General features: G+C 36.1%; 1 protein-coding gene across 3 annotated transcripts in view; it reads right to left on the bottom strand.

Moving 5' to 3' along the window:
- LOC131066067 (protein-tyrosine sulfotransferase) overlaps positions 1-16,931 on the bottom strand; it is a 64,577-nt gene extending 47,646 nt beyond the window's left edge. For 2 of the 3 annotated variants that reach the window (XM_058000740.2, XM_058000741.2), the window contains exons 1-4: positions 16,338-16,931; positions 15,302-15,482; positions 13,953-14,024; positions 9,737-10,025 (exon numbers count right to left, since the gene is read on the bottom strand). In XM_058000740.2, coding sequence (XP_057856723.2) covers positions 9,737-10,025; positions 13,953-14,024; positions 15,302-15,482; positions 16,338-16,395 — 600 coding nt within the window. In that variant the 5' untranslated portion in view covers positions 16,396-16,931. The remainder of the gene's footprint in view (positions 1-9,736; positions 10,026-13,952; positions 14,025-15,301; positions 15,483-16,337) is intronic. The other variant, XM_058000742.2, reaches the window with a different exon arrangement.
- Between the last annotated feature and the right edge of the window lie 1,441 nt (positions 16,932-18,372).

The following is an 18,372-nucleotide window of genomic DNA, read 5'->3' as shown; positions in this document are numbered from 1 at the left end:
GCCAATTCTTGTTGATGAAGTTCAGGCAGGAATCAGAATCATCCTCATAGATCGACCGAGCTCCTTCTAGACTTTTGTAGACCATGTCTTTATGTTCCGGGAGATGAAAAATTTCACTTATAGCTTCCTCCGAAAGATAGGCCAAGATAGTTCCATCATCGGCCACGATCGTTCTTGAGTGTGAATCATAGTGCCGGGCGCACTCGATCATCAACTCATGACACTTGACTGCAGGAGAGAAACCTGCAGCTTTGATAATGCCACTCTCGATTATCTTCTTTGCAACAGGTGATGGCTTTCCGATGTAAGGGGCCTCTCGAAACTTCCTCACATTGAAGTTTCCTAGGTTGGTGTCTCCGACATTACTCCACTTGGACACGATCCTGGTCTCCAATTCATCATTCCTCTGATCTTCCTTGATGAGAGCCTGGCGAGTAGTAGATCCTCCGGCTTTGGGGGTCGTCATTTGATGCCTACACAAAAACTTAAAATTAGTCCTTGAGCATAATATCTTAAAGCATAGGATCTAAAAGACCTTTCAAGGGGATAATTTGGACATTAATTTGAAAGTGACATGATAAATCCAGGAATTATAAACTTTTCAAATTAATTATGAATGAAAATTAGATTTTTCAAGACTTAGACTTTAAAAGATTGCTATGAAATCAAAATAAGTCTTGAATAAGAACTTCAAACAATTTGATTCTTCATACCTCTTCTTGAATGCTTAACTATCAACCTTGGAAAATGGAAGGAAGAAGATCAAAATTCGTTGGATAAAGATTGAATTGTGGTCTTCCTTTGGATGAATTACGCCTCAATTAGCCTTCAAAAGAACTTCGCCTCCAATCTGCTAGATTTCACTCCTCCAATCTACTCCTCAAAATCGCATCTAGAACAATGAATGAATGATTTGCATTTTGAAACAATACTCCTCTCTTATATAGGGCGCTCACCCTAATTAACCATGAGGCCAACCTAGGTTTTTAGCAATAAAACAAATAAAATTCCCTTTAGAAAGAGGCCGACTTGCTTGTAAAAGCAAATAAATATGTTTTGAGCGCTCACTTTAATTTTTTTTAATTTTAAAATTAATTTTAAGGCTTGAAAGGTGTTCTTTCTCATTTGTTTTAAGGCTTAAAATTAATTGATCCAATTGCAAATGCCTTAATTCATGCGAATTTCATTTAACTTCTTGAATTTGGCAAATTTAGAGAAAATTAGGGAATATTAAGTTTTGATTGAGGCTTAATGAAGTTTCCTTTCTCCCTTAGGCATTGAAATGTCCAAAGTGATGAAGGTCTAGATTATTTCAAAACTTGTTTATTTCAAAAATTGAAATTTTCACAACCTATATTTTTGCAAATTTCCATGACTTCGTCTTCACAATTTTGCAATTTGCCTTAGACTTAATCAAACGAGGTTGAATGATAGATTTTTTGATGATTTCGCCCTGGACCCTTTGGAAGGGTCAGGAGCGATTTTTCCAATTAGGTCTTGAATACCTCATTCCCTTCACTCCAAAATCTCCCGGAAGGCGAGTTCATGTTTGTTTTGACCTAATCAACATCTTGCATTTCAATTTTTAGTATTTCACATGAGAAAATTGGGTGAAAATGTGAATTTCGCCCTGGACCCTTTGGAAGGGTCAGGAGCGATTTTTACATTTTAGGCCAAAATTCACCTTAGTCTGATCATTAACCTCTTTCAAGGCAATGTCCAGGGTATATTTATCTCCATCACTGAGTTGGCTCATCAAAACTTTGAAGGAAATATTGCATTTTTGGGGAATTTCGCTCTGGACCCTTTGGAAGGGTCAGGAGCGAAATTCTCTCCTGAGCTCAAAATTCCCATTTTTTGAAGGTCTAAATTTCTTCAAGGCATTCCAAATAGGTTCTTTCATTGTAGTCCAGGCCTAGTCTCACTCAAATCTGGAAGAAGAAGGTGATTTTAGGGTTTTTCGCCCTGGACCCTTTGGAAGGGTCAGGAGCGATTTTTCTTGCTTGGGCTTACTCCTCCATCATCTTGTCTTCAATCCACCCCTTAAGGCTAGGCAATGGTCTTCTTCATTCACTCCACCCAAGATTGGTTTGTTCTTGCAAGGCAAAATAGGGGATTTTGAGATTTTTGCCCTGGACCCTTTGGAAGGGTCAGGAGCGAAAATCCTTCTCTGAACTAGAATCATCATTTTTTGAAACAAACATCCACTCAAAGGTGGTCTCAAGGGCCTTTTCTACCTTGGTCTAGTTTTGCCTTAGCACAAACTTGAAAGGAACATGTTGGTTTTAGGATTTTCGCCCTGGACCCTCTGGAAGGGTCAGGAGCGATTTTTAGGTTTTAGGGCAATTCCTTCATCCTTTCAACTTCAAATCATTTCCAAGGCATAGAACATCATGCCTTACTCCTCTTTGAGTCCTGAAAACCAAAATCTTATCTTGAACTGCAAGGAAAATAGGAGGATTTGGAAATTTCGCCCTGGACCCTCTGGAAGGGTCAGGAGCAAATTTCCCTCTTAGCATCAAAACTTGCATTCTTGGCAATCCAATTCAACTCTAAGGCATTTCAAAAGTCCTCTCACACCCTTGTCTAAGTTTAGCTTTGCCCACATTTTGAAAAAAAGATGACTTTTGAGGATTTTCGCTCTGGACCCTTTGGAAGGGTCAGGAGCGAAAATCATGTTCTAGGGTCAATTCCTTCATCTTTTCAACCTCAATCATCCTCAAAAGGCAAAAACACACTTCCTCACACCCATTCAAACCATAAAAACCAAAAATTTATCTTGACCTTGCAAAGAAAATAGGTGTTTTTAGGAATTTCGCTCTGGACCCTTTGGAAGGGTTAGGAGCGAAATTCACCATTTGGCTCAATTCCTTCACTTTTTGATGATTTCTTGCAACCTCAAGTCACTCCCAGGGGCAATTCCTTCTATGTTTCACCTTATCCCATACTTGACTTAGCAAAATTTGATAGCAAAAGGTGATTTTGGGAAAATTCGCTCTGGACCCTTTGGAAGGGTCAAGAGCGAAAATTACAATCTTCACCAAAAAAAATTATTTTTTTACCTTGAAACTTCTTTGCTAAGTAGGATTTCATGTTTCATTGTGCTAGGAATAGAATTTCATGTCCAAGAAAGGCTAAAAAATGTGTTTATAAGGAATTTCGCTCTCGACCCTTTGGAAGGGTCAGGAGCGAAATTGCCTTTCCTGGCCAGAATCCTTCATTTTCATCACTTCTAAACATGCCCAAGGGTTTCAACATGCTCATTCTTCCTTTCATCATGCCTTTGACACCTCAATTTGACCAAACAATACAAGAAATACCTCCTATAGAAATTTTCGCTCTGGACCCTTTGGAAGGGTCAGGAGTGATTTTTTCATTTTAGGCCTATTCCATCATTAGTTCAAGTTGAATTCACCTCTCAAAGGAAGAAAACATTACTCCTCTCTCATCCAAGCCATAAAAACCAAAAAGTGACTTGATTTTGCAAGAAAAATAGGTGATTGAGGAATTTTCGCCCTGGACCCTCTGGAAGGGTCAGGAGCGAAAATTCCCCTTTTGGGCAAAATCCTTCATTTTTCCAAGTCGAAACAACCTCAATAGGTAAAAGCAAGTTATTCTCGTTTCATTCATGCCAAAATCCTGACCCTTTTTCATTGCATAATGAGAGCTTTTAGGAATTTTGCTCTAGACCCTTTGGAAGGGTCAAGAGCGAAATTCCCCTTTCTTGTCCACAATTCTTCATTTTGTATGCTTCCAAATCTTCAAAGGTATCAAATGATGTCCAATCTTCATTCCAAGAGACCCTGCACATGAAAACTTAGCCAAAGTTAGGAAGAAATAAGCTCTAATAAGATTTTCGCTCTAGACCCTCTGGAAGGGTTAGGAGCAAAATCTCCATTCCAGGCCAAATTGCTCAGTTTTCAAGTCTCAAACCACCTCACAAGGCAAAGTTAAGTCCTTTTCCAAGCTAAGAACAAGGTTGCAAGTCTGTCCAAGGCAAGAAATAGGGTTTAGGATGAAATTCGCTCTGGACCCTTTGGAAGGGTCAAGAGCGGGCATCAATCTTACTTTTCAAAATCCATCAAGTCCCTATCCAGGCAAGAACATATCAATCTAACCTCAAACATGCCCTAGAAAGCATCATTCAGTCAAAAATGAGAAGAAAAAAGAGGTTTACAATGATTTTCGCCCTGGACCCTTTGGAAGGGTCAGGAGCGAAATTGACATTTCCAGGCTAGATGTTACCTTGATTCGCTTCATCCTCCATCAAACTTGATCAAACCAACTCCTTTTCTTCACTGGCTCTGCTCAACTGACTTAGACAGGGAAACAACCAGGACCCTGACAAGAAAACCTTCTTTCAATCTAGACCTGACCTGAGACCTATTCTCCCTATCCTCTGATCTAACCAACTTGACTCCCCTAAAAGGCATGTTTCATTATAGCAATCTTGAGGCTTCAGGTAGACGACTAACAACCTCCCAAAACAAGGCTAGACTTAGCTTGAAAGAAACCCTAAAACGAGCTTCCAAGGTTTAGCCCTAATCTAGCCAGCCCAGGCAGATCACTCACTCACTCAAAAACCTAAAAAGCAGAGAGAAAAACAAGCAAAAGGAAAGCAAAACCTAAAGAAAAAAGAGGGGTTCCCAATTCTAATGGGGCGATGTGTGAAATGGTCACAACAGGACCAAGGGCCTAAATTTGGGGACGGCGAGGGGACGGTGGGGGGACGGCAGCGGAGTGGTGTTGGGGGGGTGGTGCTGATATAAAAAATAGAGGTGAGTTGAAATCTTCAAGGCAAAATCTGCAATATAACATCTTTGTGAGTGTCCCATGAAAGGCCAACTAGTTTTCATGAAGTTAAAGGTTGCAGTCAATATGTAACAGCATGTGACATATAGCAAGCGACCTAGTGGCGGAGGTGGTAGAAGTGGTGGTGCTATGGGGGGACCTTTCCCCCAAGTCCCCAAGTCTCGAAAATGTCCCCCTATAGGAGACATGGGTTTTTTGGGGGGGGATGCATCGCCAAGGAACACTGAATAAAATACACAAGAGCTTATGTGTGTAAGAGTTTATGTGTGTGAGTAGTTGCATGTTGGTGTGTGCATGTGCATGTATTGTGCATGCATGCATCTACATGTGTGCGTGGATGTGTATGTGCACCCACACATGTGCATGTCTATGTATACAAACATGTGTTTGAAAATGTATGTGTGTCTATGCACACATGTTCATGTGCATGTTGTGTTTGTGTGCATCCTTGTGTGTGTTGCATTTGTGTGCGTCTATGGAAGCATGTACATGTATGTGTTGAATTTGTGTGTATTTGTCAATGTACATTTGTTTGAGATTTTTTCAAATTTTCTGAGAGACACAACAAGCAGTGGTTCAAATATCATAAAAGATCAGGCATGAATATCAAAGTTCATTGAAAACCTTTCCACACATGATATATTAAATTTTAATTTCTGGCGATCCGCAACCAATCTGAAAAGCTATCAAATACTTACCTTTTAAAGGGTTAATTGCAAAAACCCAATAGTGTCTTTTGCCCTCTTTAGTGTTTATCATCTAGTCAAATAGCTAGTTAACTCTTGAGTGTCCCCCCTCCAAATTTTGCATGCGAAAATGAGGTGTGGATGTGAGGCGCGGAAGATTCATATTTATAGATTCCAAAATAGCTTTCACTTTTTATTATTTTACGAGATTTTGGTTTTTTATTTTTTTATTTTATATATTTAAATGTTGTTTTAAGTTCTTTTTGTTTTTTAGTTATTCTCAAGCATTGTATTTTACCAGACCTTCTAGAAAAATCAGTTGTTTCCATACTTAAGAAAAGTTCAATTCATTCAGGGGAAGATAAAAAATCAGTCAAATATCTAGAATTGAAAGACCCAGACCAAATCAGACAATTTTGGCCAGTCCAAAAAATCCAGATCCGGCTGCATCTGGTAATTATGCGTTGCACAGATGGTGTTTCTAAGATCACACTCTGAAACACTGATCCAGAAGACAGCCGATACAAGGTTGTTCCATCAGGCAACTTGTTTCTTGGCCTAAGAAACAGAAGCATGTTCCACAAAATCAGAAACGACAATGTTTTGATGAATGAGAAATGGCAACATTAGTTAAATATCTTCCTTGGAACAGAACTCAGAAATGGTATTGTTTACCATTTTGCAATTGAGGAATCAAGGTCTGAGATGTTGTGATTCTAAATAAAACCATTACATTTCTTGTCAACATGATTGACCTTTACTAGGTATTTTATGTTTATGGATTTTAAATTGTTTTATATTTCATATTTCAACGATTTTTCATTCTCCTTTAATTTTAAATTGTTTGGAATGGTTTTTAAACATTTTTTTCAACTTATTATTGAGCATTCAATCTCACAGAAGTGGGTGGGAAACGCCATCATTTTCCACTTGTTGTGGACCATTCAGCTTGTAGAAACAGCATCTTCTGAAATGCATTGAGAAAACACAGTTTCTGTGGGCCAAAACAGCCTGGAAACAGTTCTTAACAGCCAGAAATGCCTACATTTGCCAGCCATTAAGAAATATATTTCTTATGCTGAAAAACATGACCATGCAGACATTTCATCATGCATATATTGCTCAGCATAAGAAAGGATGATTTTAGCCACATGTTCCTTGTAACAGAGTTCAGAAATTAATGGTGTGTTGCTAGCTAGTTTGAATTGAGAAATCTAGGCCTTACATATTATGACTGTTGAATCAAAACATTATATAGCCACATGTTCCTTGTAACAGAGTTCAGAAATTAATGGTGTGTTGCTAGCTAGTTTGAATTGAGAAATCTAGGCCTTACAATTTATGACTGTTGAATCAAAACATTATATTTCTTATCAATAGAATTCATCTTTTTATTGTTTCAAACAAAAACGTTGCATAGATGTCATAAATCTGGGAAACAATAACTGACTTGTTCTTGGTCATTTTCCATGTTTCGCATAGAAATAAGAGGGCTGATGTGTTTGCTCTGACCCATCGTGCAAGCAATCCCAGTCTTTCAACAGAGACAGTAAATGCTAGAGGACAGTTACAAAGAATATAAAGACAACTATATCACCAATTCCAGAATTTGAACGTGTTAGTTTTTGAGAATTGTATCCAATACTGTAAATTTTAGCATGCGTAATTAATCAAAATACTAACACTAACCCTAACCTTAACTGTAATTCTAACCCTAACCCTAACCAAAACCATTATCCTAACCCTAACTAAAACCCTAATCCTAACCCTAACACAAATTATAATTATATTTATAATTCAAAATCTAACCCTAACCATAATTCTAACCCTAACCCTTTACTAACCCTGTCTCAAACCCTAACAATAACCTTAACCATAATTATTATTCAAACCCTAATTGTTACATAACCATAATTTACTTGTCAGTGGCTGACTAACTAAAATTGGAATTCTCAAAGAAGAACCCTATAAGAAGTTATAGCATAATGCATTTACCTATTTAAACTAATTACAATAGAGTTCAACTACTCACTCATCATAAGAAGCAATTTCACAAGATTGCATACACATGAATGGCGTTTTAGGCCCTATATTCATAAGCTAAATATATGAAGAACCTTCTAGGGCCCATCATCAACAGAGCCTGCTAAATTATTTTTAAAATAGTGTATGAACTTTTTCAAAGAGAGTTTTGCAGAAACTTAATAAAGTTTTGTGTGATACTATTGCATAAACGAAATCATATTAATGCTATAGATGTAAATGCTCTCACACTGTTTTATGTGCTTGCACTCGAGCAGTTGAGCTAATCCCAGCCAAATGTACTAATGCAGGTTTCACTTTAGCCTCTAGTCCAAAAATTCATAATTCCATTTCAGCCTATGGTCTTAATCAGGGTTGTGCTTTCCTAAATCCCACCCATTTCACATGACATAATTTCAGACAACATATCTATAACTGTAAAATAAAAACCATTGCAAACCTAGAAGCATCTTCACTTCAAGTCTTCCGATGTCACATCTATGATGAGTTGTATCATATATAGGTTCTGATCAATAAGGCATGTATTTGGTGCCTATTGCATAAGAAATGAAGATTCAAAGCAAAATGATAAGAGTCCATGATGACAGGGCACAATGTTGCCCATTGGGTTTTCAAGACTAGGCTTCACAGAGGAAGAGCTTGTCACAAACTTTATAACAATCTTGGCATAGCTTTAAACAAGTCATACTTAATCATACACAGTTTCTAATTTGCAATGTTATTCCATGGTATTTCTTACTTGTGTTTATGTCAACAAATAATTAGCAAGGTACCACTTTGAGCAAATTAGACCATGCAGATTGTACATCATCGATCAGATACTTTCTGCATTTGAGTTTGCCTTGTGCAGAAATAGCCTCCAATAATTTACACGAATAGCAGTTACATTTGTGTACATTTACTGGACTGTTACATCTAATGATTATTGCATTTGTTCCTTTTATATTTAGTAAAACCTTACTGCTTTGATCTACCATCTATTATTGGGATGCCGGCACCAATTCTTATTTGTTTGACAGTTTTGTTCCCAAATATGTTACTTGATTGTTGTTGCAGGCATTATTATGATGTATGTATTAATTTTTGACTAACTTCTTGATCATCACATAAAACTGGATGGCCTTCATTGTATTGAATCTATGATTTAGGATGCAGATTATAATATCTCCAATCTAAAAATTGTTATTAATGAACTGTGGCAGTTCAATTTTGTAATGTCCCCTTTTTCTTTGAGTGATAATTAATTAATTAAATGTTAAATAGTCCTAAGTCCTATGGGATTATTTAAATTTAATTAATTAGCAGCTGAACATACTTTATTTTATAAAGTGACTTTATAATAATGTCAATGACAAATTATAAAGTAAAGTCACTTTTGAGGGGAAAAGTAAATTAAAAGAGAAATAAAATAAAGTATTACTTTCGAAAAGGAAAAGTATTATAAAAGGAGAAAAAAGTGCAATGAGGATTCATTCTTGACTTGTTATTTTGAAAGAAACTTTTCCTTGAGAGCTTGAGAGCTTAGCTTGCAGGTTCAATAACCCCTAGGACGGAAACCCTGGAGGTTTTGGCTGTTTGGACGAAAACCTAGATCAGCCCACTTGGTGAATTCATCTCAGGATTCACAGTTGCACATCATTGACCAGTTTTCATGGAGATTCGATGATCTATCTAGCAGATTTTCAAGGGGTTTGTTAATTTATGCATGGAGGCATTCCAGAGCATGTCTTACCTACATTTTCTGATTTGTAACAGCAGCATGTGTTTGTAAACAGCCATACATTTCTATATCAAAAGAATTTCATTGGCTTATTTAGATTCTGTGTATTTCACTGATTGATTTCCTTGAAAATCTATATTGTTCATCTTGCATGTTCAATCTGCATGTTTGCATGTCGCAATATTATATTATGATGAAACAAAACATGAGTAAAAATGAAAACCCAAATCAGATTTGAAGCATTGTCCGAGACTGGGATATTTCAAATTTGAAAAGAACTAAGCTACATGCACATTTAAAATTTCTTTGTAGAACTTTGTTTCAACATAAAAACATGAAAAGTTTAAAGGAACATAAAATGTCTTAACAACTAAAGCTTCAAAGGTCATAGCAGATGACAAAGAAAAGAATGCAAATTTCTACAAAAAGAATTCAACATCACACAGGAAAATGAAATATATGATAATAGAAATACCCGAGCAAAAAGGTCTTTGCGCATCCATGGAACCAGATACTTCCATGGCCAAATATCCAAGGTGCTGACACCTATCATCTTTGTAAAATTTCGTCGTTTTGTGCGGATGGATGATGATAAGTTTGGGTGTATCAAAAACCTAGATGCAACCTCAATAGAAAATTCATAAGTGCTAAGAACCCGGTCCACAGGGTTGCGCATTATTGTTACAACAGATGTTTTCTCACTTGGCAGCATTGACATGAGGCTGTAATCATCATGAGTTACCACTAACTTGCATCCTGGCTCGCTGCACAAGCCATGTTGATTAAAGGTCAATGCTCTCTCAAATAGTGAAAGATCCAATTTGAAATAAGGAGATCATATGTTTCACTCATATTATTGAGTTAATTCAACTCAAAAGATTCAAATTATAGAGAGCTGCAACATGGAGGCAAGCAAACAGAACTGAAAAACATGCCTACCATGATGCAAAAATCAGAAAAAGATTCTTCTAAACAAATGATTTCGTATAAAATTAATATATGACAAATTTGGTCCTTACTCCTTATAAGGTTAAAAATTGAGACAGACTAGTACACTCTTTGACAAAAGATGATGATAAAGTCAACATTGATTTCTGGAGAAAACTGCAATCCATATAGGCTATACCTCCTCCTTCACACTGTTTGATTTTATTTTAAAATTGAGTATGGTAAAGAATATTTCTTCTGAGGAGATTCTAATTCATGGCACTTTTATACATTTCACACAGCACTACTTTTCATTCTGCAATTACCTGGTGAACATCAATTTCTGTGGAATATTGCAATCTATCCATATTCTAGACTATCCCTCCTCCTTAATACTGTTTGATTTATAAATAAATATGGTACAGAAAATCTTTCAGAAGTGATCCTAATATATGGCACTTCTACATTTTACACAGCACTGCTTTTCATTCTGCAATTACACAGCCCCTTTCAATAACAAATGCACGATCATATTTATATAGTTTCTATGTGCTTAAATAATCAAATAAAGCCAACCACCTTTAGCTAGTACAGTATCAAAAAAGGCCAGAGATCCATCCTTCCATTGCCCAAAGCATGACTTTCCACTCGATGTTTCACAATTTTTCTGGCAAGCATTGTTCTACATAATTATAGTATGGAGGAAGAAAGCTATGTTTCTTCAGATGGAAATTTTCATTTTCCAGGGATGAGCAATTCAGATCATTATACTGATAGTGGTATTGAAACAATTACGATGAAATGCCTGAAATACTCTGCACTAAGCAGTAGGCTGATCTGTTTGATCTCTATAACTCAATGAAAAGATGCAAATCCAAAGCATATATCCATCTACATTTTTCATATATAGACCCTATCATAAACTCTCAGTTTAATTATGATATAGGTGAATAGTGTTTTGCTTCTTTAGTTGATACCAGGTGCCTAACATGGGATCGAACGGTCATATTACAGTTTAAGAGAAATTTAAGAGCAGCTGGTAGATGTTCTGTTAGATCAAAATTCACCTTATCACTAGGTGTCTCAAGCTTTGTAGCCCCGCCCTTATGCCTCATACAATTGGCAGTCTGACTAAAGGCTTTTTAGTTTTGGATCTATGGCATCCTTGAGCTTTAACAAGTCAACACAAAGTCCAACAGCTTCTGGCAGCCCATTATTGTCATTTTTCTTTTTCAAACTAAGATAATTCATAGTATTATTTAAGTTGGGCCCAATAATTTCTAATTTTAAGGGAAAACTTAATAGTATCATTATACTTAAAATTAAAAGGTGTTTATAAACACTAGTGTTAAAATGAAAAGTATTATTAAATACTTCAAATAAAATAAAATAAGTATTGAAAGTACTTTTAAATATGTGGAGGGAAATTTAGGACCCAAGGGCCTAATTTGAAAAGGCATATCAAGGAGGTGCATATATTCATTTGGTATCATCATTCAAGTTATTCTTTGATTCCAATTTTCAGATTTGGGCAGTGTGTTCAATCTAGGGCATCCAGAGACAAAAACCCTTGTTTTACATTTTGGGTGATTCCTTCCGGGATCACAAATGCACTAATTTGTTGAGGATTTGAAGACATTTTTCAAGTTTATATGTTGCAGCTACAGTGTCACTACAGTGATTTGAAGATTTCATCATTTGGAGGGTTATAAACTTATATCGTGGTTTGCAAACTCTACAAGCACTTGCTGAGTTGCCGAGTACTCTATGTTTTTCTACTACACAAGTTTTAACAAGTATAACTCATGAGTTTTTACAAATGCAGAAAAAATGTGGGTACAACTAGAAGTTCCGATGTGGGTAAAACACTGGTTAAAACATGTTTTTCATACTTTTTTTGCTATAAAACCATGTATTTTCTCTTTGCTCCCCCGCTATTGTCAAGGTTCTTCAAAATCTACCAGCCCTTTCTCATAATTCTCATTTTTCAAAATCTGCCAGCCCTTCCTCATGGTTTAATTTGCTGAGTAGAAAATTTTGGGCATGCCGAGCACTCTTCAAGTCTGAGTCTGCAACCTATGGGTTATACATTGCTGCTACAGTGTCGCTACAGTTATTTGTTGAAGATTTCATCATTTAGAGGATCATATGTTGTTGCTATAGTGTATCTACAATGATTTGTTCAAAATTGCATCATTTGGAGGGTTATACGTCGCTGCTACAGTGTTGCCCATCATATTTGAGAATTTCTACACTGTAAAGGAACTTTGGAGAGCTTTGTGCATCAAAAAGTGCTGGATGAATTGCTTATGACATTTCCAGTCAACCCTAGCTGATGCACTATCTTTGGAGGAGTAAAATCAGTAAATCCCAGCCCTAAAAGCAGTTAAACAGCTATTGGTTTACATCATTTCCAGCCACCAACAATCATCCTCAGCATTATACCAGTCATATAAGGTGCATTTCCAGCATTCTAGAAGGTTACATCAGTCATACAAGGTGCTGTTATTGTTATCAAAATGATAGTGTTGTGCCTAGATTCGGAATAATTAATAAATCATTCAGAGTTTTTTATCAGTAGTCATATTGCACAACATCCATCATTGTTCACTTGTGATTTGATTTAGGAAAGTGGCAATTCTGAAAATTCATTTTCCAGCTTGCATATCAGCATTGTCATCATTTTTCCCATCTTGCAATTAAATAAAATCAATATTGTTGCTGCTGTCATATTGATTTCTAACCAGATCTGAGTGTGATTTTAAGCTATTTAAGGTTTTATGTGAAGTTTCTAACTTGGTAGTTGCAACTAACATTTGTATTACAAGTTTTAGTTGCTGTTTGGGTGGTGTGTTATAAAAATAATCAGAAAATATCAAAAATTATAAAAGGGGGACATAAAAATTATGGACCTCTCCTGGAATGTTGAGCTTTGCATGAAAGCAATAAATGAATGCAACTTTTAGATAACAGCAGGACATATGCATACCACAAGACATGGTGGATATTCTAACTAAAATCTAGTTTATAATTCAAGCTGCCCTTTTTGATGTTCCAGCATTTTTCCCATTACAAACCCCCTATCAAATAAAAGGACTCAATCAAACATAGGTAGTCAGGATAAGCATAGACATATGATATGCTCTACTTTGAGCAATGCTAGAGCTTTGTGTCAACCTGAATTTGTGTGACAATATTTTTTCTTCTGCCAAAAGGGGCCAATTTCACTTCAAGGTCAGAAATGTTGTAGTCTTCAAATACGGATATTGTTTCTAATAAATTGCACTTTGACAATATACTGGCCAAGGGTATTAACTGGCAAGGTTAAGAATTGATTGTCTTTGCCTTGCCGCCTCTATCCTGCCCTGTGTGGTCAATACCTGCATAACCAGCCAATTATTTTTTATATCATAGTATTAGGTCTGAAGAGAGAGTAAATAGAATGGGCTATTTAGGGTGATGGACTTGGTCGGCATCTCCCTCAAATAATTTTTGTAGCAAAAGTAAGTATTTTCACATTGAAAACAGTTTATACAAAGAAAAGAAAAACTCTTAGAATCAATGGTCTGTTTACTTCATGCATATTACCTTACCACAAAAACTTTGGCCAAATCTATTTCATATGTCATGAAAGATAAAACTAACTCTAGACCAACTTAAGTTATAAACTGGAGAAACACACCAGCAACCATCTTCAAGTTAATGTATGTTAATGCAATAATGCTCATCATAAGTTAGGCTAAAATAAGCATGCAAAACATTACCTTGGGTCAAACCGAAGCTTGTCATAGGATCGTGGGCATTCCTGGTCTCTGGGAACCAAGTTCCGCAAAAAACTGCAAAAAGCAACCAGAAATCAATAGTTTGAATTCATGTAATTGAAAACAACAGTATAATCCTAGATGCTACATTTTATCAAGGAGAACATCACCATCTTCCATTAGCAGACTGAATGACAAGACCCACAAGGTTTGATGGTGCCAAATCATAGTATCCCAGGGTTCCTAGATTCTGGGTTCTCTAATGTACCTAAATTTATTTTTAAAATGTTGAGGCTTGAGGCTAAGGGTTAAAACGGCAATCCATGCTTGATAGGACTCTGATCTCGGAGCTTAGTTATGGAGAAACCTCCAACAAAGGATAACAATAACTTCCAGAGGTCCAAATCTGACATCAAGAATGAGCAAGGGAAGAACAGTAAATTAACTACAGTTCCAACTATATAGTATATCACATCCTTGTCAATGATCAGCTCAAAGCATATGTAATCTTTGTTAATTCACAAAAATGCATTCAACCCATACAATGTCAATTATGCTGTCCATCAGATCTCCTTGAAGCTTATATAAAAGACATTTTTTGGTGTTTAAAGGCTATATAGCAACATGTCTACAAACAATAATCAAAGGGCATGAAAACAATAATAATTGTCCTCAAAAAGAGAACTAAAAGTGATTGGTTCAAAATACCTAGTATCACAAAAAAACACAGCAAAGCATTATGTAATGGCAGCAACCATTCTATAATTGGGATTACACCGTGACAGCCACCATGTCAGCATTTTAAGGGAGATCACGGTTATCATCCTGAATGGTCCAACCTCTCAGTGGATTTCCAAGTGTTGGGACTTGTCTTCCAAATTTATTTTCGATAGCCTTGCTGCTGCTTCTTTTGTTTAAAGCATTCAAACAAAGACACAATTTATTGCTCTACAGAAGCTATCACAATTGTCTATACAGCCCCTAATAACATACGTACCAAGAAGGGAAACTTCTGAGGAACTGAAATCTCTTTTAGAAGTATAAAATTGTTGAAGAATCTTCCCAGCTTAGTATATAAGAAATATATGTATCATGGACTGTTGCTAAATAAAACTCAAAGGGTTCAATATTTATATTCTTGAAAATAGAATAGAGCTAATTTCTTTTTGGAATTTCTTGTAATGAACTACTATTATTTCTGAAAATTTTGTGAAATATTAGTCAGTTGCAAATATGCCATAAAAACACCCTGATACTATATGCAGTCAAAGGCTTTTTTTGCCCATACAGTACCTTCTGGAAATGCTCCCATGCCAAAAAAACTAAAAACAAAAATGAGCAGAAGAAATTACCAGTTGAAATAGTTTCTGCCCCCGGTTCTTGGAACATGAAGAAAAAACAGCAAGTCCTTTAACTCCAAATTCTCTTGCTCTGTTCTTCCCTCCAATTCCAGCAATGATTTGTCAGCCCAACTCTTGACAATACCTTCACAATTCCTGTAACTATAGTCGCTGGTAGCCAACCCATTTTTTCCTGCATAACACAATGATCAAAACGCAATTTTTTTAATGATCCTTTTCAATATTAATAGGAAAAGGAGAGAATGGTTTGAGATAACTACCTACAATTTTCCATAAAAAGAAAGCAAAAAAAATGAAATTTAATCCATAGGTACTGGAAATGATAATATGAAACCCATGTCAAACCCATTCAAATATAAGAATCTTAATTCAAATGTTATCCAAAAATAGCTCAAAAACCAAATACCCCGGTTATAGTCAATTTGTTCTGAAGGTTTTGGATAATTGTCATCACAAACCCATGTCAAATTAATAGAACATTCAGAAACCCATTTTACAAAAAAACCAAGCACAAAAAAGCACACAAACAAACAACATCAAGTTGTAAGGGAAGTTGTTCCAAAAATGTTGGACAATATTGAGTTCCAAAGATGTGAGAGACAATTCCCCCAGTGTCATGATGAAAACAGCTCGCACAGCAGTACATGGCGCATAAAACTGCCCATTGTTTTAGGTGTCGAAGAATTCAAAGCATAAATACTAACAAAAGCCCTCTAAAATACACAATTGATCAATTCATAAAACAGTGTGTTGTATTGTCTCGTAAATTTTCTAGCAAATGCCACATACAAACTTGGTAATAGCTTCAAATCTGACCAGTGTTGTGCCAGCAGATACAGAAGATATTTGCTGCAGATAGATGATGATAAATGGAAATCTCCTACGATAAACATCTAAAACATAGCCCAAATATATGTTGGAGTCAAATTTTCTTTAACTTGTAAAATCCATCATTTATTCTAAAAATTAATCACACCGAAAAATAGCGGAGAGAGTGAAAGTTAAGTGACTATCGCAGACTGCTCACCCAATAGTATTACAAGCAGCAGGAGCATGCTCATCATTTTGGGTGTTGAAGAATTCATTCGAATTTCAGAGATATAGAACACAGAGAAGCAAACAAATCCCAAAGATGAAGTGAGTTTGACCAATATTGCACAGAACCCGGAGGATTGGAACTTAGGATCTCAATACAGGAATTCTGCAGTGCAATCCAACCAAATATAATGGACTATATATATGATCTCAACCCGCCTTTCAGGCCTGTTTAGCAAAGAGGTCATTTGTTCCTCGTTTCCTGCTGCCAAAGTGGCTGGAACCTGATACGACAGTGGATGGCCAGCTGCTGACATGGCTAGGGCTTTCTAGCAACATGAACAATGATGTGGCAGATGACATGGAACAAAAGTCGAAGGCTCCCAAAAAACGTTGGTAACGAAGTGGCATGGAGACTGAAAAAACTAGGGTTATTGGTCGGCTTGAAATGAGGCAGTCATTTTAATGTGATGGTGGTGTGGGAATGCGGGTGGGGCCATTGGAATGGTGGGGAACCAGAAAGGGACAAGCCCACAACCCAAGCCACATTTGTTTTTAAAGGGCCTTGTTTTCTTGTTCTCGGTAGTACAGTTTGCCCAATGGAATTTTGTATCCCCTAGACTGGTATATGTTTCCATTTACATTGTCGAGAAGAAAAATAAAAATAATAGTTATTGTTAAATAAACAAATAAATCAAGCAATTAGTTTAAAATTTAGCACAGATTAATGAGTTGAGATAGTAACTTAGTTTTATGTAATTTGAAGGCTTTTCATTGTAGATTGTGTTGACGATTCAAAATGATATTCTATATAATTAGATTTCGAATTATGTAGATTTAACTAATTATAAGATTATTTATTCTCTGTCTTAGTTTAATTATGTAGTTGTAAAACTAATCCCATCAACTATATATTCGACCCTGATTTTACAAAAATGACATGTTCTTTTTTATCACTCAAAATGTGTTTGTCTTTCATATTTGAATGTGTACCTACAACTTGGTGGTTTTTAGAGATACTGAGTTGGAGTTTGTTATGCAAGAGTTATTCTCCTTAATCGAACCCCTTAATTTGATTTAAGGGTTTGAACAAGGATTAAAGACACACCAACCAATCATATGGTATGCCTAGTTTATCGCTAATACAATGAAGCTAATTGATTATGCAATAATGTGTTATACTTTCTAAGCAACAATGTGATAATCAAATAAGATATGCGTGATGGACCTTGAATTATTAGGGTTTGTAGTTGTATGCAACATAGGGGAAGCATACCAATATTGGTTATAGCTAACTTCATGCACCCACAATCCCTAAATGGTACATTGAATTTCGACGATTTTTTTTATTGTCTTTGAATGTGACTTAACTACTAGCTAAGGTTCTAGCTTTTGGGTAGTAACAACACACGTTGTGGGATTGTTTATGCACAAGGGTCAAAAGTTACACATTTCAAAGTGTCATATGATACCTACTTAAAGATATTCCAATAACTGTCCACTCAAAATTGACAGTACTTGTGGACAAATATCCCAATAGTGGTGCACAAATGTCCCAGTAATAGTGCACAATTGAGCCAATTATGGATTAAAAAAAGCTAAAAATTGATCAGCTATTAGTACATGTGAAACTTATTAATGAGTCTTTTATTATTATTTTTTTGGCTCCTTTAAATTACTAATTGGGAGGGTTGGGTGCACAAGAAGTGATTGGTTATTGGAACGCGATCCACTACTAGTGCTCTTCCCCTAGTAAAAGAAAGTTTTTAGTCATAATAAACTATTTCCACATAGCCCCATGAGAGAAAAATATGCAAAAAAAATTTAGAATATACAATACAAAAGAATATACAAACATACCACCAAGATGACTATAGAGAGGAAAAAGTGAACCACTCCAACAAGTAGGCAACCACCTATCAAGGACTCACTAATCAACCTCTCCACTGGGGATGCAGTATAGAGTGTAGAACTGTTAGGTACCCCTTAGATGTCACTGAATGTGTCATAGAGTCTCTTTGATGTAA

This window comes from Cryptomeria japonica, chromosome 11 (assembly GCF_030272615.1).
Source record: "Cryptomeria japonica chromosome 11, Sugi_1.0, whole genome shotgun sequence".
Lineage (NCBI taxonomy): Eukaryota > Viridiplantae > Streptophyta > Pinopsida > Cupressales > Cupressaceae > Cryptomeria > Cryptomeria japonica.
The sequence above is the reverse complement of the archived record's forward strand: the minus strand, read 5'-3'. Positions and strand labels throughout refer to the sequence as shown.